Source organism: Phaethon aethereus (genome assembly GCF_964289735.1).
Source record: "Phaethon aethereus genome assembly, chromosome: 1".
Lineage (NCBI taxonomy): Eukaryota > Metazoa > Chordata > Aves > Phaethontiformes > Phaethontidae > Phaethon > Phaethon aethereus.
In genome coordinates, this window is record NC_138575.1 from 28340088 (window position 1) to 28361096 (window position 21009).

The 21009-nt window shown below is 39.2% G+C and overlaps 1 protein-coding gene across 2 annotated transcripts in view; it reads right to left on the reverse strand.

Annotated features, from left to right (window-relative positions):
• Nucleotides 1-21009, reverse strand: part of CFTR (CF transmembrane conductance regulator) — a gene marked incomplete at its 3' end in the record, with an annotated part of 97993 nt that overhangs the window by 33284 nt on the left and 43700 nt on the right. The window contains exons 12-19 of one of the 2 annotated variants that reach the window (XM_082014296.1): nucleotides 17716-17810; nucleotides 14910-14996; nucleotides 13436-14168; nucleotides 12181-12309; nucleotides 9153-9190; nucleotides 7701-7954; nucleotides 6567-6646; nucleotides 945-1095 (exon numbers count right to left, since the gene is read on the reverse strand). In XM_082014296.1, coding sequence (XP_081870422.1) covers nucleotides 945-1095; nucleotides 6567-6646; nucleotides 7701-7954; nucleotides 9153-9190; nucleotides 12181-12309; nucleotides 13436-14168; nucleotides 14910-14996; nucleotides 17716-17810 — 1567 coding nt within the window. Of the gene's footprint in view, nucleotides 1-944; nucleotides 1096-6566; nucleotides 6647-7700; nucleotides 7955-9152; nucleotides 9191-12139; nucleotides 12310-13435; nucleotides 14169-14909; nucleotides 14997-17715; nucleotides 17811-21009 lie in introns of both variants that reach the window. The other variant, XM_082014295.1, reaches the window with a different exon arrangement.

Genomic DNA, 21009 nt, shown 5'->3' on the forward strand with positions numbered 1-21009 from the left:
GTTGGAGTACATGACTGAAGTAATCCCAGCATAGGATATACAACCAGAGCCTTTGCATGAATGGGTTGAAATTCCATTCAGTGTGTTGCTGGGAAGGGATCCCATTAACTCTTCATAGTTAGCATACTACTTGGGGAAGCTCCCAGCCTGCTGTAAGATGCCACAAGAGAAAGGCGGCTCCTCCCCAGCCAAAATGAATTCCTGCAATTCTGATAACTCCATCAAATGAAGTTTTTTTTTTAGCACAGACATGGTAATTTTAAGCAGATCTTGCATTACATAAAAAGTGGTGAGCCAGTGCTGGACCCCTGTGAACATCAAAGAAATTTAGATTTAGATTTGAGGAACTTCAGAATTACACTTAAGTAAAAGGGAAGATGATCATCTGTGTTTACGATTCAGGACTGATTTGCTGAGGATCTGCCAGTTTATTGTAAAGCCAGGCCACAGTGCCTGACCTGCAAACCCACACTTCAGAATGAGGTTTTCCATTTTATTGGGAATGTGTTAGTCTCTTAATGGGGGAAAAGGAAGGAAATTTAGTCAAAGAACTTATTCAGAAATAAGAATTCTTTGCAATAAAAATATATCCATTCTAAATTTTTCTTAAAAAGAAACAAACTCATAGGGCACATATCAAATCTGACCACAATTTTTCAAGTGACGTTTACTCTCAAGAAAACCGTATGTCAGGACTTCATTTGTTTTCAGCTGCAGTGGTGATAAAAGCCCAGTTTGAAAAAGATCTTCTTCATTGCTCTTTGGCAGCAGAGCACCCAGTGTTGGCTGGATCAGTAACAGCACTGGCTTTAAGGAGTTATGTGTTCTGCTCCCAAAGACAATGGCATCTTGCAAGAGAAAAGGCAAAGAAGAGGTGAAAGGGTGAATCACTTCTCAATTGATTTGTTGTGGATTTAGAAGTCTACCAATTTTGCTGCTCCTACCTTCAGATTCCAGTTGTTTCAGCTGCTGAGAAGTGTGGAGGAAGTATGCCCTTAACAGAATAAAGGCTGCTATCACAGGCACTGATGCCAGGAAGATGTAGGGTTGTAATATTGAGACTACTGTTATAGCGCCAATCACAATCAGTATTAACTGTAGAATGAAAGAAAAATACTATTGATATAGAAAACTTGTCATTTTATAGACTAGAGATTGGTGATGAATCTCCTTCCCGTGGCAACTACGTATTGTTTCAACAAACATGTGCTAACCTAAGTAGGATTTGCAGCTGAGAACAAACCTCCATGAAAAGATCATGAGTAACTGAGCCCAGATCCATAACCTGTCGGAATAAGCTGCCATCTTTTCTAACAGATGGAAGAAGCGTTTTCCGTAGTACAACCAGTATTGCAGGCTTCCAAATTATGAAGCCACACAAAAACAATGGCAGCTAGGCACTCACTCTCCAGTTAAAATTGTAAAAAAGGCACTTGAAATATCTGCAGCCACCTCCCAAACCTAACGGTGCTGTCCCTGTCTTGTCTGGACTAGGTGTACCAGACTGTCAGGACCTGAGTGCCAGCCTCCTGCAGATTCTGGGCAAAACATTTTTTCTGAGCGTCAGAAAAAGTAGGAAGTCGCACATCATCACTTGCTCAAGGGACTGTAACCCACATGTGAAAGTAGCACTAGTACTCATGCTGATCAGAAGACAGGAAGTAAGTCGTAAGAGGACTTGGGGTATGACAAATTAGCAGTTTAAGGAGGAAAAAAAAGATGCTTTAAGGTGACAGATGACTCAAAAGGAACAAAATCATTCCAGAGTTAATCTGTTTAACCCACCAGAGACTACTATCACTCTCATAAGACCTCATCCTCAGACAGTTAAATCAGGCCTTGGTCTTTACTTTAGAAGCACCTTAAGCCCTTAGACTGTTTTTGTCTCATATCTAAATCTAATGAAAATCAAGTATATCAGTGTATACAAAATAGTAAAGCTCTCCTTTCACAATAAACAACTACTTCAAACTGCAAACTTATCAGCCTAAAGCAACTGCAAATGGACAGTTTGGACAAAATTATGAACATTGCATTGAAACATGACTGCAAATGACAAGTCAGCAAAGAAATAGATGGAAGACAAAACTAATTTCACATTAGTAAGAAACCTGAAGTTGGTGCTTTTGTTACTACATCCACATAAATTCAAGGAAGGATTTAAATTCCCAGTATTCCAAGTCAGAGGTCTTTCACGAACAGGTAAGTGTGTACCAGGTTTCCTACCCTTTGTTTTCATCAGAAATCTGAGCAATGCAATAGCAGCATCGAAGTCTATGAAAAAAAATTACTCTAACGGCTGAACTAGTTAAAGATTTCTTTCACTGGTTCCCTCCTTTCTCTTAAAAGAATGGTGACACACATGGGTTGTGCTTGTGCAGGCTGTATAGCACAGGTCTGCAGCAATGCAAGAATGGATTTGTGTTTACTCATTATTTCAAACTGCAGAATTTAGTACCTCTTGTATCTCTAATTGTTCAGAAGTGAATGAGCTGTTCAACTGATATTGAGCCAAGTAATACAGCTCTTACATTACTTGAGATTACACAGTCACACAGTGACTGTTTTAATTCCTGTTTCCATCGTTTACTCAAATTTTGCAAAGGCCACCATAATGCCACCCACTGCCCAGTTCTCACTGCTGGCCCAACAGTTACTTTCACTTTATTTCACTAAAAAGTTGAATATGAAAATTTGTCTTATCTCATAACCTCTGAACACAAAAATAAGTGTAAAATCAAACAGATGACACCTTCTCTAAAAAGGCAGTAGCAAAATTCAGCACACAAGCCAGGTATGTTGGCATATGCTCAGGGAATGGCAGCAGAGGGCTCATGCAGCCCAGTTGAGAGCCACGGTGCTGAGAGACCCCAGGTGCTGAGCTTTGAGGCCTGGGACAGAGGCCAGATGGGGAGACACTTTCCATTGTTTCTTCTGTATCACCAGTTTGGAAAATGCAGCTGGTGGTGGAGATGGCAATTCAGCAAGGGTCAGGGTGGTGATGACTGCAGCAGCCAATCTGGTTTACCAGTGGGGCTTTTTCATTTAGGGAAAACCAGTCATGACCACCACATGGTATGTGTCCAAAGAGTTCACTATGACCTTTTGAGTGGAACTATATTAAACCCTAGGGATGAGCATGTCACATGAAGGATCTCCAAAAAATGTAAGCACTGATAGAAGACTGAGATGGCTTTAAAACTAGTTGGCAATGCTAATGCCATCATTAGCTGGCTACAATTCATACCCAAGACATACGCAAGCAGGTCAGATGGTTGTCAGAGAAAACATCACAGTTGCTATCTCTTGTCATTGATGTGAAGGTTAATACCACTTCTTCTTTTATGGGCAACTGGGTATATCCCAGTCACTGGAGAGTAACCCTGGCCTCTTTCATCCTGAAGTCTCATTCATCCTGGATGAAATGCCCTGCTCCCTAAAAGAGAAGGTCCCCTGTTACATCTAATACCTATGAAAGTTCTAAGAAAAACTATGTCATGACATCCACATCTGCAACAGAGAAGGAGGCAGTGTCCCTAAACAAGGAGTTAGCCGGAGTCATCTACCAGCTCTTTCTCATAGAAGAGAGAATAAGAACCAGCTCTAAAATTTTGCATCAGATTCTTGGCAAAAGCTCAGAAGTCAGAAGGACAAACTTAAGCACACATTAACTGAAGGCTAGCAGAGACTACATCTCCATCTCCACAAGACTCTGATTTAGACATCACAGTTCATTTAGAAGCTAACCTTTTCTGTTGATCTCTGCACCTGGGAAGGAATAACCACATTCACCAGTACAGGCTGGAGGCTAACTGACTGGGAAGCAGCTTTGCAGAGAAGGCCTTGGGGGTCCTGGTGGACCATGAGCAAGCAACACGCCCTGCAGCAAGAGAGGCCAACAAGGGCAGCACTGTCAGAAGACCGAGGAAGGTGATCCTTCCCCTCTCTTCAGCATCAGTGAGACTATCTGGAGAGGGCTCTCCAGTACAAGAGAGATACAGGCATACTGGAGTGAGTCCAGTTAAAGATCCTGAAGATGAAAAAGGGACTGCACCATCTCACATACAAGGACAGGCTGATAGAGTGGGGATTGTTTAGCCTTAAGAGAAGGCTTAAGGGGGTCTTATCACTTTGTATAAGTATCTCATGGTATTTATTATATTTATATAAATTATAAATTTGTGTATATGTGTGAATAATTTTTATTAATCCTATTTATGTTTTAAAATTATATTCTATTTACATCAATCCCAATAGGTATTTGGTGCAGAGCAAATAAGCCTGAGACAGATTCTTCTCAGTGGCACCCAGGCGGAAGATAAGAGGCAATGGGCACAAGTTGAAATGCACAAAATTCCATTTAAACGTAAGAAAAAGCTTTTTTTTTTTTTTATGGGGATGGCCAAACACTGGAACAGGTTTCTCAGAGAAGTTGTGGAGTCTCCACCCTTGGAGATATCCAAAATCCAACACGGCCCTGAGCAACCTGTTCTAGCTGACCCTGGTTTGAGCAGAGGGGTTGGAGAGGTCCCAGGCCCTAGGTCCACAGGTCCCTTCCAACTTCAACCATTCTGTGACTCTGCAATAACCAGCACAGAAGGAGAAAGTCATATATATATCTTCTCTGTATCTTTCAGAGGAATCTGATTTTGTTCATTAGCAGAGTCTATGGAAGTCGGAAGCCACCAAACAAGTCTGAATCTATGGAGGATCAGAAGAAATGTTTTATGAAGGGATGACTGGTAAAAAGCATTCAAGACAGAGGGTAGGTTCAATGACCTTCACCAGAAGAACCTGGAAAGACAGGGCAGCTTATCATGCATGTCCAGGAGTTTCTGCAGTTGAGACTGAGGAGCCAGAGGTGAACCTATGGGGCATTAAAGTATTGATTAGCCTCTGAAGGGCATCAGAACAGAAAAGCCAAATCTAGGAACTTTCCTTATCCTTGAAAACATGAAAAATTAGTCAGTTTCTTGTAGCTAGTTTGAAACATAGACACAGACTAACTAAAACGATTTTGGAATAACATCCCCCTGGCAGACCCAAAACATCAGAAACAAAATGGCCATGCCAGAAAAGACAGTAGTGAATCCTGATCACGCTGAAGATGACATTAATGATTCAGAGGTGGTCTCAATGATGATGTTTAGTCATTCAGCAAATCTTCATAACATCAGTAGGACACAAAGTAGAGCTGTAAGGTCCTTGAACCACTCCATGTAGAGCTGCACTGGCCTCTCTAAAGTCATGAGCCAAAGTTATCAATTACTAACAAAGATATTGGGACTCAGTTTTGATTAGATCATCATGTTGGTAGGGATTGTAAAGCAGAGCAAACTCACAGATGGAGACAGGCAATCTGTGCGGCAGAGTGTTTGGATTTATTAAGTTGGGCCTGCATATTGCCTAAATAAAGGCAGAGAGGAACAGGAGGATCGAGGAAGCTTTTGCTTTTATTTTTTTAAATATTCTGGGAACCACCTCTATCTAAGGAAAAACTGATGTTGCAGCATTAATGGTGGAACACTAATGAGGAGTGCTGGGATCCACACAGAGCCACAAAGTCTCAGAATAGGCAGGATGGGGAGCAAACAAATGCATCCTCCTTGAGAAACACTGGAATTGCCTTTATCTCTGTATTTTTCCAATGTTCTCTTCACTGTGGATGAATTGGAATGTCATTCAAAACTCAAGATTTTGCAGTGGATGGAGTTTCCCAGGAGGTATGCTGGAAACAAGCCTTTCCATCCAAAAAGTAAAAATGTTGCAATTTGACAACTCCTAGGTATGTAAAATTCCTCCAAGGAGTAGAGTCATCTAAAGCTCTCCTCCATCACAAATAGTTATCCAGTACCTGACAGGCTCAGTTTAAATCCCTGAGCCTCGGGGAAAGCCATGAAGATGCAACAGATAAAAGACAAAATTAAGCATTCAAGCTTGTGAAGGGGGAAAAAAAAGAAAAAAAGAGCAGAACTGTCCAACTGACAGTTAAAAGCACATCATTACGGGTCAAACTGCCCAACGAGGCAGGTCTGGAAGAGTGTCCCCAGAAGATAAAAGAACAGGAAAAATAAGAATATATTCAACAAAAGAGAAGAAGGAAATTAAGGGTGATGCTAGCAAACCAGGAACAAGAAGAGGCTAAGGAAGTGAAGTCATGAAAATGACTGAATGCAAATCAAAGGATAGCATGAAAAAATACTAATCTTGAGACACAATAACTGAAAAAAACTAAGGAATGCCCGTTACACCTTTGAAGTTGAATATGGGCAGCAGCAGGGATGCTTGTACTGTGGGGGTCTGCAGGGCAAAAATGTTTCTGAGTACTAAAAGTGGTTTGCACAAACAGCGGAGGTACACATATAGGCAAGTAGTCAAAAAAGAAGGAATGAAGTTGACTTACAAGATAAGCAGCTATGTAAACAGACATACAGACTGAAGAAAAGGGAGAGAGATTTAATTGCAGTTGTTATTTCTTCTTATTAATATGATTTCTTTTGCATGATGTACAACTGAAACTTTACAGTGCTATAAGACTGTAAATTTAGAACTTTTATTCCACAAACCTGAATGAAGTCAAATACTGTAAGTGGAAGTAAATCATCCAGTATTGCCGTATCCTTTGAGAATCTGTTAAGCATACCACCTGGATTAAGGAAAAAAAAAGGAAAAAAAAGTCAAAGATTTTAAGACCTCAAAATTCCTATATTTATTACTTTAACAAAAAGTACAACTTTTTCTGAATACAAAATATTAAGGATAAGCACAAGAGTTTTCCTAGTACAAGCAATTCCACTACAGTTTAGTGGAGCTACAGCTTCTTTCCCCAGGGGGGAATTTGGCTCCACAGCTTCTTTTTCAGCTCTTGGCATCTCAGAAAAAAAACAGGAAATGTAATAAAAACAAAGAAACATAATTAAGCAGGACAGAAACGGAGGCACAAAACATAAGGTCTGTACCACTTATGCAGCAGGCTCTGCTGATACACAAATAATTTGCACATCAGCATTTGTATGAGTTTGTATAGCAGTTTCTTAGCTTCTGAGCAGAATTACTGTATTAATCACCAGGTAACAAGAGAATTAAGAATATAATGGGAAAATGAAGGAGAAACCCCATGTTGTATTGTTGTTTACCAGTGTCTCTTGTAATCTAGTACGGACCAGTAAGAAGGGTGTGGGATAGGAATTTCATGTACAGCAGGAGATGGAACTTGTTGCACCAGTTATATAATGAACTCTGTATTAACTCCAGAGCCAAATTTGAACACGCGTACCATTATTCACACTAACTGATGTTTTATGCTATTTTAGTAGGACTGCTCATGAAATAAAGCACTATTTATCATCCACGCCTGACTCCTTGTCACTCACCACATAGCTGACTATATTTTTTCTATTGCAGTTTTTGACAAAGGCTATTCATTAGAAGTTATTCTGGTTTTATTGCTTCAAACAGTTAACAGTTAATTTTATACAACTTACAAGGTGATATTTCAGAATCAGAATTGACAATTGAAATATGTCACACGTAAAGTGCAATCAAGGTTCATTAAAAGATTCACAAATTATGTGGCAAACTTTCAACGTTCAGCTTGACTGAAAATGTAAATGGAAAGCAACAGTATCCTTTAACAGAATCAAAACTGTTTAATTGAAATGGAACCTGTACATGAGTCAATCAGTTCCCATCTCATTTACCTGCTTTCCAAGAGTTGAATGTTGACATAGGTGCATGAAGAACTGCATGCACCATCTTTTGATGAAGCGTTTTAGACACTGTTATAAGCGTATGCACAAGGGGCAAACCTCTGAACACTCCCATGGCCAGCAGGGTATCTGCCACTCCCACGTAGATATAAATGATGTAGTAGGAGCTAGTGTCAGTGACAATCACAGGAGGTTTGTCAGAGGTACTGTTTTCTGACTGTGTTGCATTTGCTTTCAAAGCTGTCCTGTATGATGAAAATTAAAAATAAACACATTACTGGAAATTGCATTTTTACCTCTTTTATTTTCTCTACTAAACAGATAGTACTGCAATGTTCATTTGTTTTAAAACTATGTTAATGGTTAGTCATATTTCCAGTCATTTTTTAAGTTGTCCTGTATATATGAAATATAAATTATGAACTAAGCCATGTTCCACTAAGGCAGTTACTCTGTGTTCAGGGGTCAAGGCAATAAATGGCTTATCTCCCAGACACCTTTGGTGATTCAGGCTCCTATCAGCATTTGTAGTAATTTCTGAAATTAGTTGTAATTGTACAATGAAAGGTTTTTACCAAGTTGGAAATTAAGTCATTTGTATATAACTACGACCCCTCCAACAGTTTTCTCCAAACTGCTGTGAAAATGTGCTGCTTTGGTAGTATCTGGCAAATCTACTGCCATTTTAATCACTGACAAAACTAGCCTAATCAAGGAAAATGCATCCACTTCTTTTAACCACAAAAAATAGTTTAAATGTTGAAAAAAGTGAATTATTATGGAAGCAAAATGCTTCAGATGTACCATAAAGATCAATGGCCTTAGTGACTTATTGCAAGGGGACATCAACATAAATCCCTCCTCCTCCAGACCAGACCTAAGTCACCATATGCTTTCTATACTCCAACATACAGACGTAGTGCTGCAGGACTAAAACAGGGACCAAAAGCATTAATCCAGGAAAAACCATACGGCTGCTCAGTATGTTTTAACCTTCATCTGCCTTATCCTGCAACTTCTGGGAATTTTTCACAGGTGAGCAGAGGAAACTGTACAAAGGGGATCTTACAGAAACTGCTGCCTTAAAATGCTCCTAAGCAAATGTCTCACCTGGCATCTCTCAAAGACAGCGGTGAACCACAGCATATTCAGGATAATCAAGTCCAGGCATCTCTGGAGTGAGCTGACCCAGGAAAAGTCTTGTGTGCGTTGTTACGTGCTCAGTAACAAGGCACAAACAATTTGATTGCTGGCACTTAAAGAAGTACCAGCTTACAATACCACCTACATGAGGTATTTAGATCATCCATCTATAAACCATTTTATTGAATATAAGCTAGTGCCTACCCATATAAACTTCTGGCAGAATTTATTAATTACTTACAGCAGAAATCAATATAAAAGGAGATGCCAATCTCTCAGTAAATGATCACTACTACTTACTTTTTAAGAAACCATAACCCAGCAAGAGAAGCAGCTACCTGTGATCAAAGAAAACAGAGTCAATTTTTTGTCTTGTCACATTATGTACTTTTTTCTTACTTATCTTTCACTGACTTTAGAATTGTTTGTATAGAGAGCATTAGAAATGGATGGAAGTCAAACTTCTCCTAAGCAAAAACCTTGTCATATCTGCTCCTCTTTCCACAGAAACCATTTAGTGCATCCCACCAGGAAAGCTACATTTAGACTTGTATTACAATCAGGCTCTCAAGTGCCTAAATATTCTTTCATTGTTTTTTACCGTACTATTAACACAGGCTTGCTAATGTATTGCTAATGACAAAGAACATTCACTGTATGCTTGAACATCTTTTAAGTTTTAAAGATTAATATTTCTCGATGGCCCTAAAAAAGTAAGTCTCTCAATATCTTCAAAGGCAGCTATTCAAATACGAATGTCAAACCTTAAACATTGTTATTATTGCATTGTTGTTCTTGCTAGCTGATATCTATATTTGATACATCTACTGTTTGATATTGCTTGGCTGCTAGTTTTACATAATTCTCCAAATTATCTATTTTAGTATTTTGTAATGTAGAACTAAACCCTTTTCATTGTGAGGTGCTTCAGTGCTCAACAGAAGCTTCCCCTATAACACATTTTCTTGTCTGTCCGCTGAGACACTGAAGATCCATCTAGTCCACCACATTTCAATTTGCCCTATTTCTGCCTATGATCTTTTTTCTAAGGATCTACACATAGTTTCTAGCACTTTCTTCCCATGCATTTTTATGGCACTGGTACAAGAAAGTATTACGATAATATCTCAGCACATAATTAAAGTCTTCTCCTTGGGAACCACTAACTTTTGCAGGTCTTACAGTAAAGAACTCAAGCTTGGCCATGATGCCCTGAATTTGTAAGGATCAGGCTTACTTTCACAATAATATTTTTACATCTCCCAGCAGAATTCTCTTCTGATCTTGATTCCTCACAACAGAGGACCATTTTTTTTTAGCTGGGAAGATGAAGGCAGACTGTGACAGAATAGCTTCACAAAACCTTTCTACATGTTTCCATTCATAACTGCTTTTATTCCAGTTCAGCAACCCTGGGTATTACATCTAGGAAACAGAGTTTTGAGACGTTTAAGCGAGCTACACCCCCTGCAACAAGTCTAGGAAGAATGTACAAACAATGCTCTATTTATGTTGATGTGGGGACTCACCTCGGGACCTACAATACAAAACAATCCATTCTAAAGCTAAAGTAGCATCTCTAGCATTTCCACAATAGTCCCATCTATCTCTGAAGGGTGTCAAAACTCCACTTTCAATTTACTTGTCGCTACTCTCTCAGCACTTGGATGTTCAGCACTAGCGTCTCCTCATTGTCTAAGGTCAGAAGGCTACAAACTGTAAGAACAGGCCACATAACCACTTGGCATGGTATTTCATCTGATGCACAGAGATTTGCTAAAGGTTATGCAGTCTGTGCTATGACTAAATATCTTCCAGCCCATTAATTTATCAACAAGCTTTTACTTAAGCAATAGTCACACCGGAAAGTTTAATTTAGATGAATACACACTTTGTCATAAGATCTGTTCTTCAATTAGAAGATGAGGCTTTTGAATTATTTAAAAAAGGTTTTAGTCTAATTTAAAAGCAAAAATTTGTACTCAAGATTAGAAATGTACACTGAATATAGGGGGATAAATCTGATACACCTCAAAGTTCAAGTTTCCTTTTCCCCCACAACTCACCGTCAGCTTTGCTGTTGTGGGTTTACACAGCCATTTTCCACTACCATGAAAATAAAACTTACATGATACGAACAGCTACACATCTAAATGTGTCTTGCTTCTGGAGGTGGTTTAAAAATTTGATCTAAGCTCCAGGCTTTATTCCTGGTCTAAAAGAACTAATTTAAATCACCTGCAACATAACATTAGTGTAAATTCAGGATACCATCAATCATATACTTCTCCAGGTTTGATGATACCAAATTCAAATGCAAGCACAGAACTGCTAAAAACCTTTCACTGACACAATCAGCCAGAAATTAGTCCTATATTCCTAATGGATTCTGCTCTTCTTTCAGTTCATGTTGAAAAATGCCAGGAGAAATTAGTTCCATGTTTTATAAGCTGGCATATGAATACAGTCTCATTAATCTCTCGGTCTTCTCTCCGAAACATGTTCCTTCCCTCAGAAAAACACTTGATTTAGGGTATTAATTGTAAAAGAGGACACTATGAGATTCTGTATATATGCTAAAAGTCTCTCCTAAATTGGGAGACAAGATAAAAAGCAGGCAATTTCTGTTACAAGAAAAATAGTCAGACTTGCATGATCAGGCAGATGTTCTTCAGCGCTTTTTTGGACAGTGTTTTCCACTGTACTTCGAAAAAGTCTCCGCACACAGCAGGAACACTCCATCCACCTTTAAATGCCATCACAGTCATTCAGCTCTCTGCCATACTCTTCTTTCCACCACTCTTCTTTCACTCTTCTTTCACTCTTTCACTCTTTCTGCCTTACTCTTCTTTCCACCACTCTCCACCACTCTTCTTTCACTAGGAGCAAAGCTACTAACTCATTTTTGACAGCAATTCTCCAGAATTTATGGATGTGCTTATCAAAAAAATTCTAGTAATTATTGTTGTTAACCGCCCAAAACTCTGCAAACACATCTTTTGATGGAAAATGGCAGATTATCCACTTGTGAACTAGAGACCTGCATAGGGCAACAATTCTTATTTATGGTATCACACAGCAGAAAATAACCAAGGTAATTTGAGAAGGTGGGTCTTCTGCTATCGTGCACTAATCACTATCTTTGTGAGAAATGCTCACTGAAACACTAGAAAAGTAATTGCAATATCATTTAACAGCAGCTGCCAATAAGTGATACATACATGAGCTAATGTCTTGATGCTTTATCCATTTAAGCTTTTACCACAAACAACACAGTTTGAACAAACATCATTTGTAGTAACATGGCATCAAGCGCAGATTTTCTTACCTCAACTAAGAAGACAGTCACACACAAAATTAGAACAAAAATCAAGTTTTTGTGGATGGTAACATATCTGAAATAGGTATTCCATGTGGTAACAGTACCCATGCTTTCAGCATCATCAGTAAAGCATTCCTGTCAAAAAATTAATAAAACCATACAGAATGATAATAATATCTATATATGAGAATTTCTGACGCATGAATGCTGTCATTCTTTCTGCTCACTCCAAATAATTTAACTGCAGCATTCAAATTGTCTGATAATGGTTGGAGACGAAGGTACTGACTGGTTGAGTCATCTTTGATATAACAACACAATTTAGAGATTTTAATTTTTCAGACAACGCTGAAAGAAACAACCAAGATTTGTCCAGCACTAATAGAAGCCCAGAAATGGTTAATCAATAGCTATTTTTGTTCAATGGAGATTATCATTGTGCTGTTAGAATAAATTTGTAAATACTTCAAGGGTTTTTTTTTTTCTGCTGAGAACAATAAAGCAAAAGAAAAAATGGTCAGTGCTTCAGAAAATTATGGGTTTAAATATTTCTTGTAGACTTTTTTCCACCTAGGAAACTACTTTAGAAAATTTTCCTATCCTGTGAAAATCAACCGTTAGTTTTGAAAGGCAAAGTAGTTCATCATGACCAGTTGATAATTATTAGAAAAAAGGAATTTTGGTCCAGTTCTTGGTATAAAACTCAACCTTAATTGCATAATCTCCTGTACATCCATAAAAACAGAGTAAAATCTAGCTTAATCCTCTGTTCATTATCTGTATCAGAACATAAGAGCTAAGCAGTCTGACAAATTTGTCAAATTTGATCAAATTCTAGTTTTAAAAATTGTGCTATTACTTCAAATGTAATTTATTTGTTCCATGAGTTTTAACATTTCAAATGTCAATTTTACATAAATGTTTTAAAACAATGTTTTTGCTTGTTAGGGTTTCAAATTTCATTTTTGCATAAGTAATCTTAAGGGTAGATTAAAGTGCAGGACATTTAAATTCTGTATTGAAATCCTCTACAGATAGCATTCAAAAACTATAAAAAATGAGGCAAAATAAATTTTTGAGGATTTCAATGCTTTCAAGATGTTATTTGAGTTTAAAAAAATTCACAGATATTCCAAAAAGATATTCCACAGAAAGGTACTGTCTTAGGAATGACATAGTTGGGTAGAAAAATATATAAGGAGTATATCGCACTAAACCATCACCAACTCAAAAACCAAGATGAATGTAAATCAATACACACCTTCAAATCCTCTTCATTGATTTCATCAGTTATGTCCAAGACACTGTCTCGTGACAAGCGCCTGGTGTAGATATCGATCTCAGAAGACAGGTTTGTCTGAGGCACCATAGACATTTTCCGAAATGTTGTACTTCCCTTTTTGGAAAAGTTTGGTCCATAGCTCACAGAGCTGCCCGTCATTAGATTTAACACAGATTGCCTCCTCCGACCTTGGAGCATATGGTCAGTGTTTAGCATGTTACCCCGAAGCAGACCTACATCTCCCTGTTCCAAGTCAGGTACCAGCGACAGCCTCCTTTCTGGTGGGTCGTTGTGGCCATCTTCTATCCCATTGACCTGCATCCCATTCTTCTGCACTACTGAGAACTTCCTACTTGCATTAAGGGGGTTAATAATTATGGAGTTCTTCCTTTTGTCATTTAAATCTGATGTTTGTTTAAAAGATTGCTTCTTTATTTCATTTCGTGATCCAATGCCTTCCCCTTCAATGGAAAATCGTCGGAGAGTCTCAGTTAGAATTGAATTTCTTCTCTCTGCACTGAACTGATCAAAAGAATCAAATCCCATCAGCTCTGAGCTGAAGTCTGGCCGTTGACCCTGAAGTTCAGAAAATGTTCCATAGAAATAGCAGCTCCCCTCATGTAAAATTAATATTTTGTCAGCAATCTTTAAATGTTCCAGTTTTGAAGTAACCAAGATCCTAGTTTTATTCGCCATCAGCTTGCACACACAGCTATAAAAGTGGAAAGTGTTAAAAATTAGATTTTTTGCTTAATGATTAAATGTTGCTTTTATCCCTTTCACTTTCAATCTATTTGCTTTTACCTGCCTCCTTCCTTTTGCTTTTACCTGTTCAACATGAAAATGGAATTTTTTTTCTCATCTTAGGCTTACTTAGTTCTTTTGTCAGCAAACCTAAAAGTATTAGCTCAATTTCAAAACTTCGAACTTATGGTCACTGAAAAGCTCATGGCTGGCAGTGTCCCCCCTTACTGTTTTGAGCTACATCACCAGGACAATCCCAAAGTCTCTGTCTTTGGCCAACCTGCTGCCATTCTTTTGGTCAGTGGGCACTTTCAGGTGACTAGTCTTTCAGTGATTAGAAAAACAAGATGAAATATAGCTTTTGTAAAAACATATACTTATGAAGCAGGTAAGTGTTTTAAAATAAAAGCTCTTCTGGTACATAGACACACCAGATATAAAGCCATGTACTCCGGGAGTAATAGATTATAGCAAGGTCAGTAAGTTGAGATGGAAGAGGGAGCACTAATGCTCACACCTGGTCCGGGCTTGTTCCCAGCACAGTGCACTGTCCTACTGCTAACACAAAATACTCAGTCACGAGAATCCCTAAAAATATGTATCCCCCAAAGGTATAATTTTGATGTACTGTTATTAAAATTCTGTTCTTGATCTTACTTTAAGCTGCTCAGTGGGATTCTTAAATACAATCTATCAAAACATACGGTACCTTTCAAATATCTCTTTTTCTGTAAAAATGTCTAAATGTCCAAAAGGAGAATCCAGGAGATACAAATCAGCATCTTTGTACACTGCTCTGAACAGAGAAAATGGAAATGACATTAACTTTCACAAGTCTTAGAAATTTACCTAAATATAATTTTAAAAGAATGCCTTTACACTTTTGTCTCAAAAACTCGTAACTGATAGACTTTTCTACAGTATCAATATGGAGCTGCAGTTCAATGTTAAGTGTGCTTATAAGACACCTTTCAGTAAAGCCTTTCCTTGCTGCAGACCACATTACAAACTAACTCAGTTTGCCATTAAGTCTTGTGCAATCAAAGGAAGAAACCCAGCTGCCTTTTATGCAGGTTACTGTAAAGATCTGTTTATGGCTTGAATCTGACAGTCCCCATCTGTGTACAGTGACCATTTAACTGGGAATTTAGTACCTACTGTAACATCTACTGGTGCCTGAGGGAATATTACATATATGTAAATAAGTATGTTAAAAGACTTAAGTCTCAGCACTTAGTTTTAAAAGTGCTTTGAAATAAATGGTGAGCAAAGACAAGTGTGTTAATGAGCCACAAGCTTGCAAACGTCATCTCAAATGGGACTGTACAACATTTCGAGTTCAGGACATGAAAAACTATTTGTAGCACTAGGACCTTAAGCTGTATGTGACTGGACATGGCTCACTGAGACCTAAACCTGTGGTTAAGAGGGTTTTTTTTAAAATCAATTTCAACAGAAGTTCAAAAAGGCTCCTGCCTTCCTCGGTATGAAAATCATGATATGATATGATATGATATGATATGATATGATATGATATGATATGATATGATATGATATGATATGAATCAGGGTATAGTTAGCAAAGAAAATTTGGACAGCCGCATTTTAGTTCTTTTTAAAGTACTCTAAAAATGAGTTCTAAAATCATTATGTTAAACTATGTCAAAATATTTAATCACCAGGAGAAAAAGCCAATATTATATTATGTTAATAAACCAAGCAACTTTACTGAAAAATCTTCTGTCATGATGGATTTCACTGATCATACATTATGATGTAGCAGCTGCACAACAACAAAAAGTTCATACTGTACTTGGTGCTTTCATCAGCAAAAAGTTTGCATTTTTTTTTTCCTGGAACAATGGTCACACTCAAATTATTGCTATAATTTTTATGTTGGACTTAGTAGCTAGACATGACTGGCTTTAGGGTACCGGGCCAGTAAGCCAGCTCCAACCCAGGGCATGCACTGGTTTTTTCCCTTGCTTCTTTCTCGCCCTCGGTTGTAGCTCCAGGCACTGACAGTGCTCTGTAAGAAAGATGGACTCAGGCCATCTCCACCTGCTTCTCACGATGGCTGGCTGACGGCACTTCCAGCAGGGATTCTTGTTTCACATGACTCTGCACAGAGAACCCCCAGCACACGTATGCAGCCAGTTCAAGGAAATAACATCCGGCTTATCGCCAGTGCAGATAGGTACAACCTTGGGGCTGTAACCCTAAATTTTCTCCTCCAGCTTTCTCAGAGCTTCATCTGCAACCCACACCTCAACACCGGCACGCCTTGCTGTGTGCTGAGCTTAGACGGGAGGCCAAACAAAATGTAAAGCAGATACAGCCACTGTCTTCAGGACATTTACTTGTTTTAAAAATAATGATTATATAGCTGACAATAAATATATCAGTTCTGTGACCCTCCAGTAAATGAGCTGTGACCATCTGAAAAGTGACAGACATGATTATTCATAGAATCTGGGAAATACTCCAAGTAAATATTGCATTTTAAATGAAAATCTTTTTCATGGGTTTTGTTGGTTGGGGTTTTTTTTCTCTGAAAGCTTCGCTGGCTCCTCCCCTCTTACCTTACCGCATAAAACAGAACCATTCATATACTTCTTCGCTCTCACAAATCCACTAGAAAGCTCCACATTGAAAGCCTCTCTATTTTGATGAACCCATCCATCTTTCAGCCTCACACAGACATGCACACCTTTCATGGGATGCCATTGTGGATCACCATAATGTGATTTTACTTCTACCCAGTGTTTCTCAGCATGGAAATCACCACAATTTGCACTTGGCACAGAAACAAATAGGGTCATTTACACATCAGAGCTATCATTACTGTATTTCTGATGATAGCTAAGCGATTCTGCTGAAACACGTAGCTAATTTACAAGACAAACACCTATGTTATTCTTCTGTAGACCTCCAAAATTACTTACTAATATTGGAAGGTCAAACAGAAAAGGCCAGACCATTATTCATAGGTATTGACTAGCCATCGCTTTCCACTTTTTCTTTTTACAGCAGAAAAAGACTAAAACTATTAGCAACACTTTTTGAAACACGGCTTTTTTCATTTTTTTTACCTGCAGGCGGGGAGTATATCATTAATAAATATATAAACTGCTTTGCAGAAGTGTCATAGCAGCGAAAGATCCTGGAATATTTCATATTTGCATCTTTCTATTGGTTTCGTTGGTACTAAGAAAGCTACACTTAAAGGTATGGACCTCCAAACAGCATCTTGCATCAGGGAGGGAAAGATTAATCTTCAGCTAAGCCATAGCATGCGCCTGACATCAAACTTTTAAAAATCAATAAGTAAATATGCAGCATATCACAAACACAATTGCATAGCAAAATTCAGATTTCTGATAGTAAAATGAAGTTCATGATATACCTGGAGGGTACTTATTTAGCAGGACTTGGTCCACATGTATTTAAGCGCTCAGTCGTAATACTTTCCTTACACAAGAAACAGTACCCTACTTAAAGAGCAAAATGCTCACCTTGCTAGTGAGATTCGTGCTCGTTGGCCTCCGCTCAGAATGATTCCACCTTCACCCAACACTGTATAATCTTTGTCGGGGAACTTGGAAATGTCCTGTTAACAAATTTTTTTTAAGAATCAGACATGTATTTTCCATATTGAAGAAACACAAGCTACAGACTGGATGGAAACAGAGTGTACGACAGTGGATAGACAGGTTAGACAGAAGTTGTAAAAAAAAAAAAAATAGAGTCCCACAGAGGTTTATTTCTTTAATTTGTTTATGTAATCAGAAATAGTGATAAAAGAAAACATGTCATTCTGTCACAGAGAGCAATCACGAGCTACAAGACCTCAAGAACAAATATTTGTCTTAATTGCTAGATCTCCATACAAGCAAGGAATGTACCTTAATGCAATATCAATCCATTAACCATTCAAGTTCTCTGTCAAATAACAATGATAAATGCACTTGCCACTGAAGTTACGGACGGGAAGAAGCAAACTCTGGATCTGAGCTCTTCAAAACCCAGAGAAATTTGTACTTCAGGCACAGTTCATTTAAAAAGTCTTGCACAAAATTCCTAGCCAGGAATGCCAGGAATGCTCAAGGTTTGCAAAAGATTTGGGAGCCAAGTTCCACTGCTTGGGCTGTAGGTTACTTACAGCTCAGGACTATGCTAAAAACGAATCTTCAGCTGGTTATAAAAACAGAAAATGCCATTTTAGTCTCATGTGAGACAGAGAAAGAAGAAAAGGACATCCTCATGACCCACTGGCAGAGGTGGCCAGAAATTTTCTTGAGAGTAGTATTTAACACCAAAACTGAGGATCCAAACCACAATAATTCATGGAAGTGGAGACATGGAGAATCTTGTGTGCCTGAAGGCTGCCTAGGTTTTTTTTACTTTTACAGTTGCTCTAACAAAAAATATTAATTCTGCCTTGAAGCCTCACCTGGCCTATGTCCTTAAGCCAACACAGTGACACCACTACCCCTGCGGTGGTGGTAGTTTCAGGGGATTTTTCCCAGAAACGTGGGCTGGATGACCGGCCTGTGCCCCGGGCCGCGCAGGCTTCCAGCGGGTACGACCGCCGGGCAGCATGCCACACAGCGTGCTGGCAGCCCCGAGCGTCCCAGAAACTGCCAGTGGCTGCGCGGCCCGCTCGGCAGCACCGCGCTCCCGCTCCCGCTGCAGGGAGATGCCACAGCCAAGGCAGCCGACCCAGGCATCAGATACCAGACACAATCGGCTCCGGTGTTCTCATGCTTGACAAAGGTTTTCCTTTCAGCGCAACTTCCGGGGGGAAAAAGTGACCCCGACATCCCTCAGAAAGCGAGCAGGCTTCAGGCAGCACCCTGGAAGAGGTGGCCTGTTTTGGGGTCTCTCTTCCCCCGGGCAGCCGAGGCGCACGCAGGAACCCGGCTGTCTGCGTGCACTCTGCAGCACCCAGAAATCCTGCAGCTTCTGGGAAAAAGCCTGGAAGACTCGTGAAGCACTTCCAGGGCACTATGACTTGGGATTTTAAGTTGGGCTGCTCTCTAGAAGTTTGCATTTCATACCAAGTCAGGTATAATCCAATTTTGATCACCCCTGCTGTGGCTTTGAAGGCTAATCGCTCTCCCTTGGGCAGCCTTTTGGCATTCCAAGCCTCTGAGGTTTTGCAGAATAAATAAATAAATAAAAATCCTTCCAGATAAATGTTTCCTTCTTCCTCCCCTGTAAATTGGCCTGACCTCAGGAAAAGAGTGAACAATGCCGTTCAGACCTGGATCAGTGACAGATGAAAGGTCCGGCCACTCAAGGACTAGGAATTAACTGCCTGGTCTGTCAGGAAATGAGAGATTCTCCCAACTCTTTAATTTGATAATAGCGTTTACTTCCTGACTTAGAGGAGTCTGACCTTAAAATCAAGATGCTCTTATGTATGGAAAAGCTATTGCAGGTGATTTTTAAATTCTTCTTAAGTTAACTAGTTATTTCCCTCTTGCAAAAGGAGAGCCACACAAGCAAATCCCTGGTACTGATGCAACAGCTCAGGTATTTGCAGAAAGAGGGATGTGAGAAACAGTGCCAGCAACATATTTAAAGGAAGATTCTCTGAACGTGACAAAACTGTCTTCCTATAGGTTGTGAAGTATTTAGACAGAACATGTGAAACTTTGGCATAAAACCTTTTCTAGCATTTATTTGAGATGACCTGCTCAGATCGCTTGTGGTTTCACTGTGCATGTGGGAGTCATGTTATTCATCTGTAATTTTGACATTTACCCAATATCTTCACCTGAACATTGGGATTTGCGTGGTTAAGTATCTAAATATCTAAGATATCTACAACTACCTGAAAGGAGGTTGTAACGGGGTGAGTGTTGGTCTCTTCTCCCAAGTAACAAGCAATAGGACATGAGGAAATGGCCTCAAGTTGCGCTGGGGGAGGTTTAGATTGGATATTAGGAAAAATTTCTTTACTGAAAGGGTTGTCAAGCACTGGAACAGGCTGCCCAGAGAAGTGGGTGAGTCACCATCCCTGGAGGTATTTAAAAGGAGCGTAGATGTCGTGCTTAGGGACATGGTTTAGTGGTGGACTTGGCAGCGATAGGTTAACGGTTGGACTTGATGATCTTAAAGGTCTTTTCCAACCTAAATGATTCTGTGGTTCTATGATTCTAAGCTAATTTCAGCTGTTTCCCGTTTCTACCAGTACTGCTGCCTGTAACGGTGCTGGTGCCATTGCTGTTTCCTGATTCTACTTCTTTGAAAAAAGCCCAGGTGAAGAACTGGGCCCAGTGTGTCTTCCTTTGCAGACAGGATAAAATCCCAACCCTACTGAAATTAATTGCAGGGCTCCCATTGTTTTAAATGGTGGTGGGATTTCGTCAGATATATTTCTTTGCAGGTGTGTCAACGTGGAATTTTAATCAGACCTTTAATGAGTTCCCCTTCTGCTCTCTTCTACCCTTCACCTCAGAATAATATATGGCATGGAACAGATAAAGAACTTTTCAGGCTGTAATTATAATAATTAAAAAATGTTTAGTAATTTCTTTCAAAGGCGTAAACAGAGTGATGAAGTCCAATAGACACACAATGCTATTTGTTGGAACATGCATTACCTATTGTAAAAAAGTACATAGGGCTGGTCCAAATACATCCTTGCTGTCATTTTACGCAGGAAGTGGAATCAAGCCAGGGACAAACCTAATGTAATGATGCTGAACGGCACAAAACCCAGCATATTAATGAAGTAGCCACCGGATTTTCTTTAATGTTATCTATTTCTAAACGCTTAAATTGAGAAACCTATCAGTAAC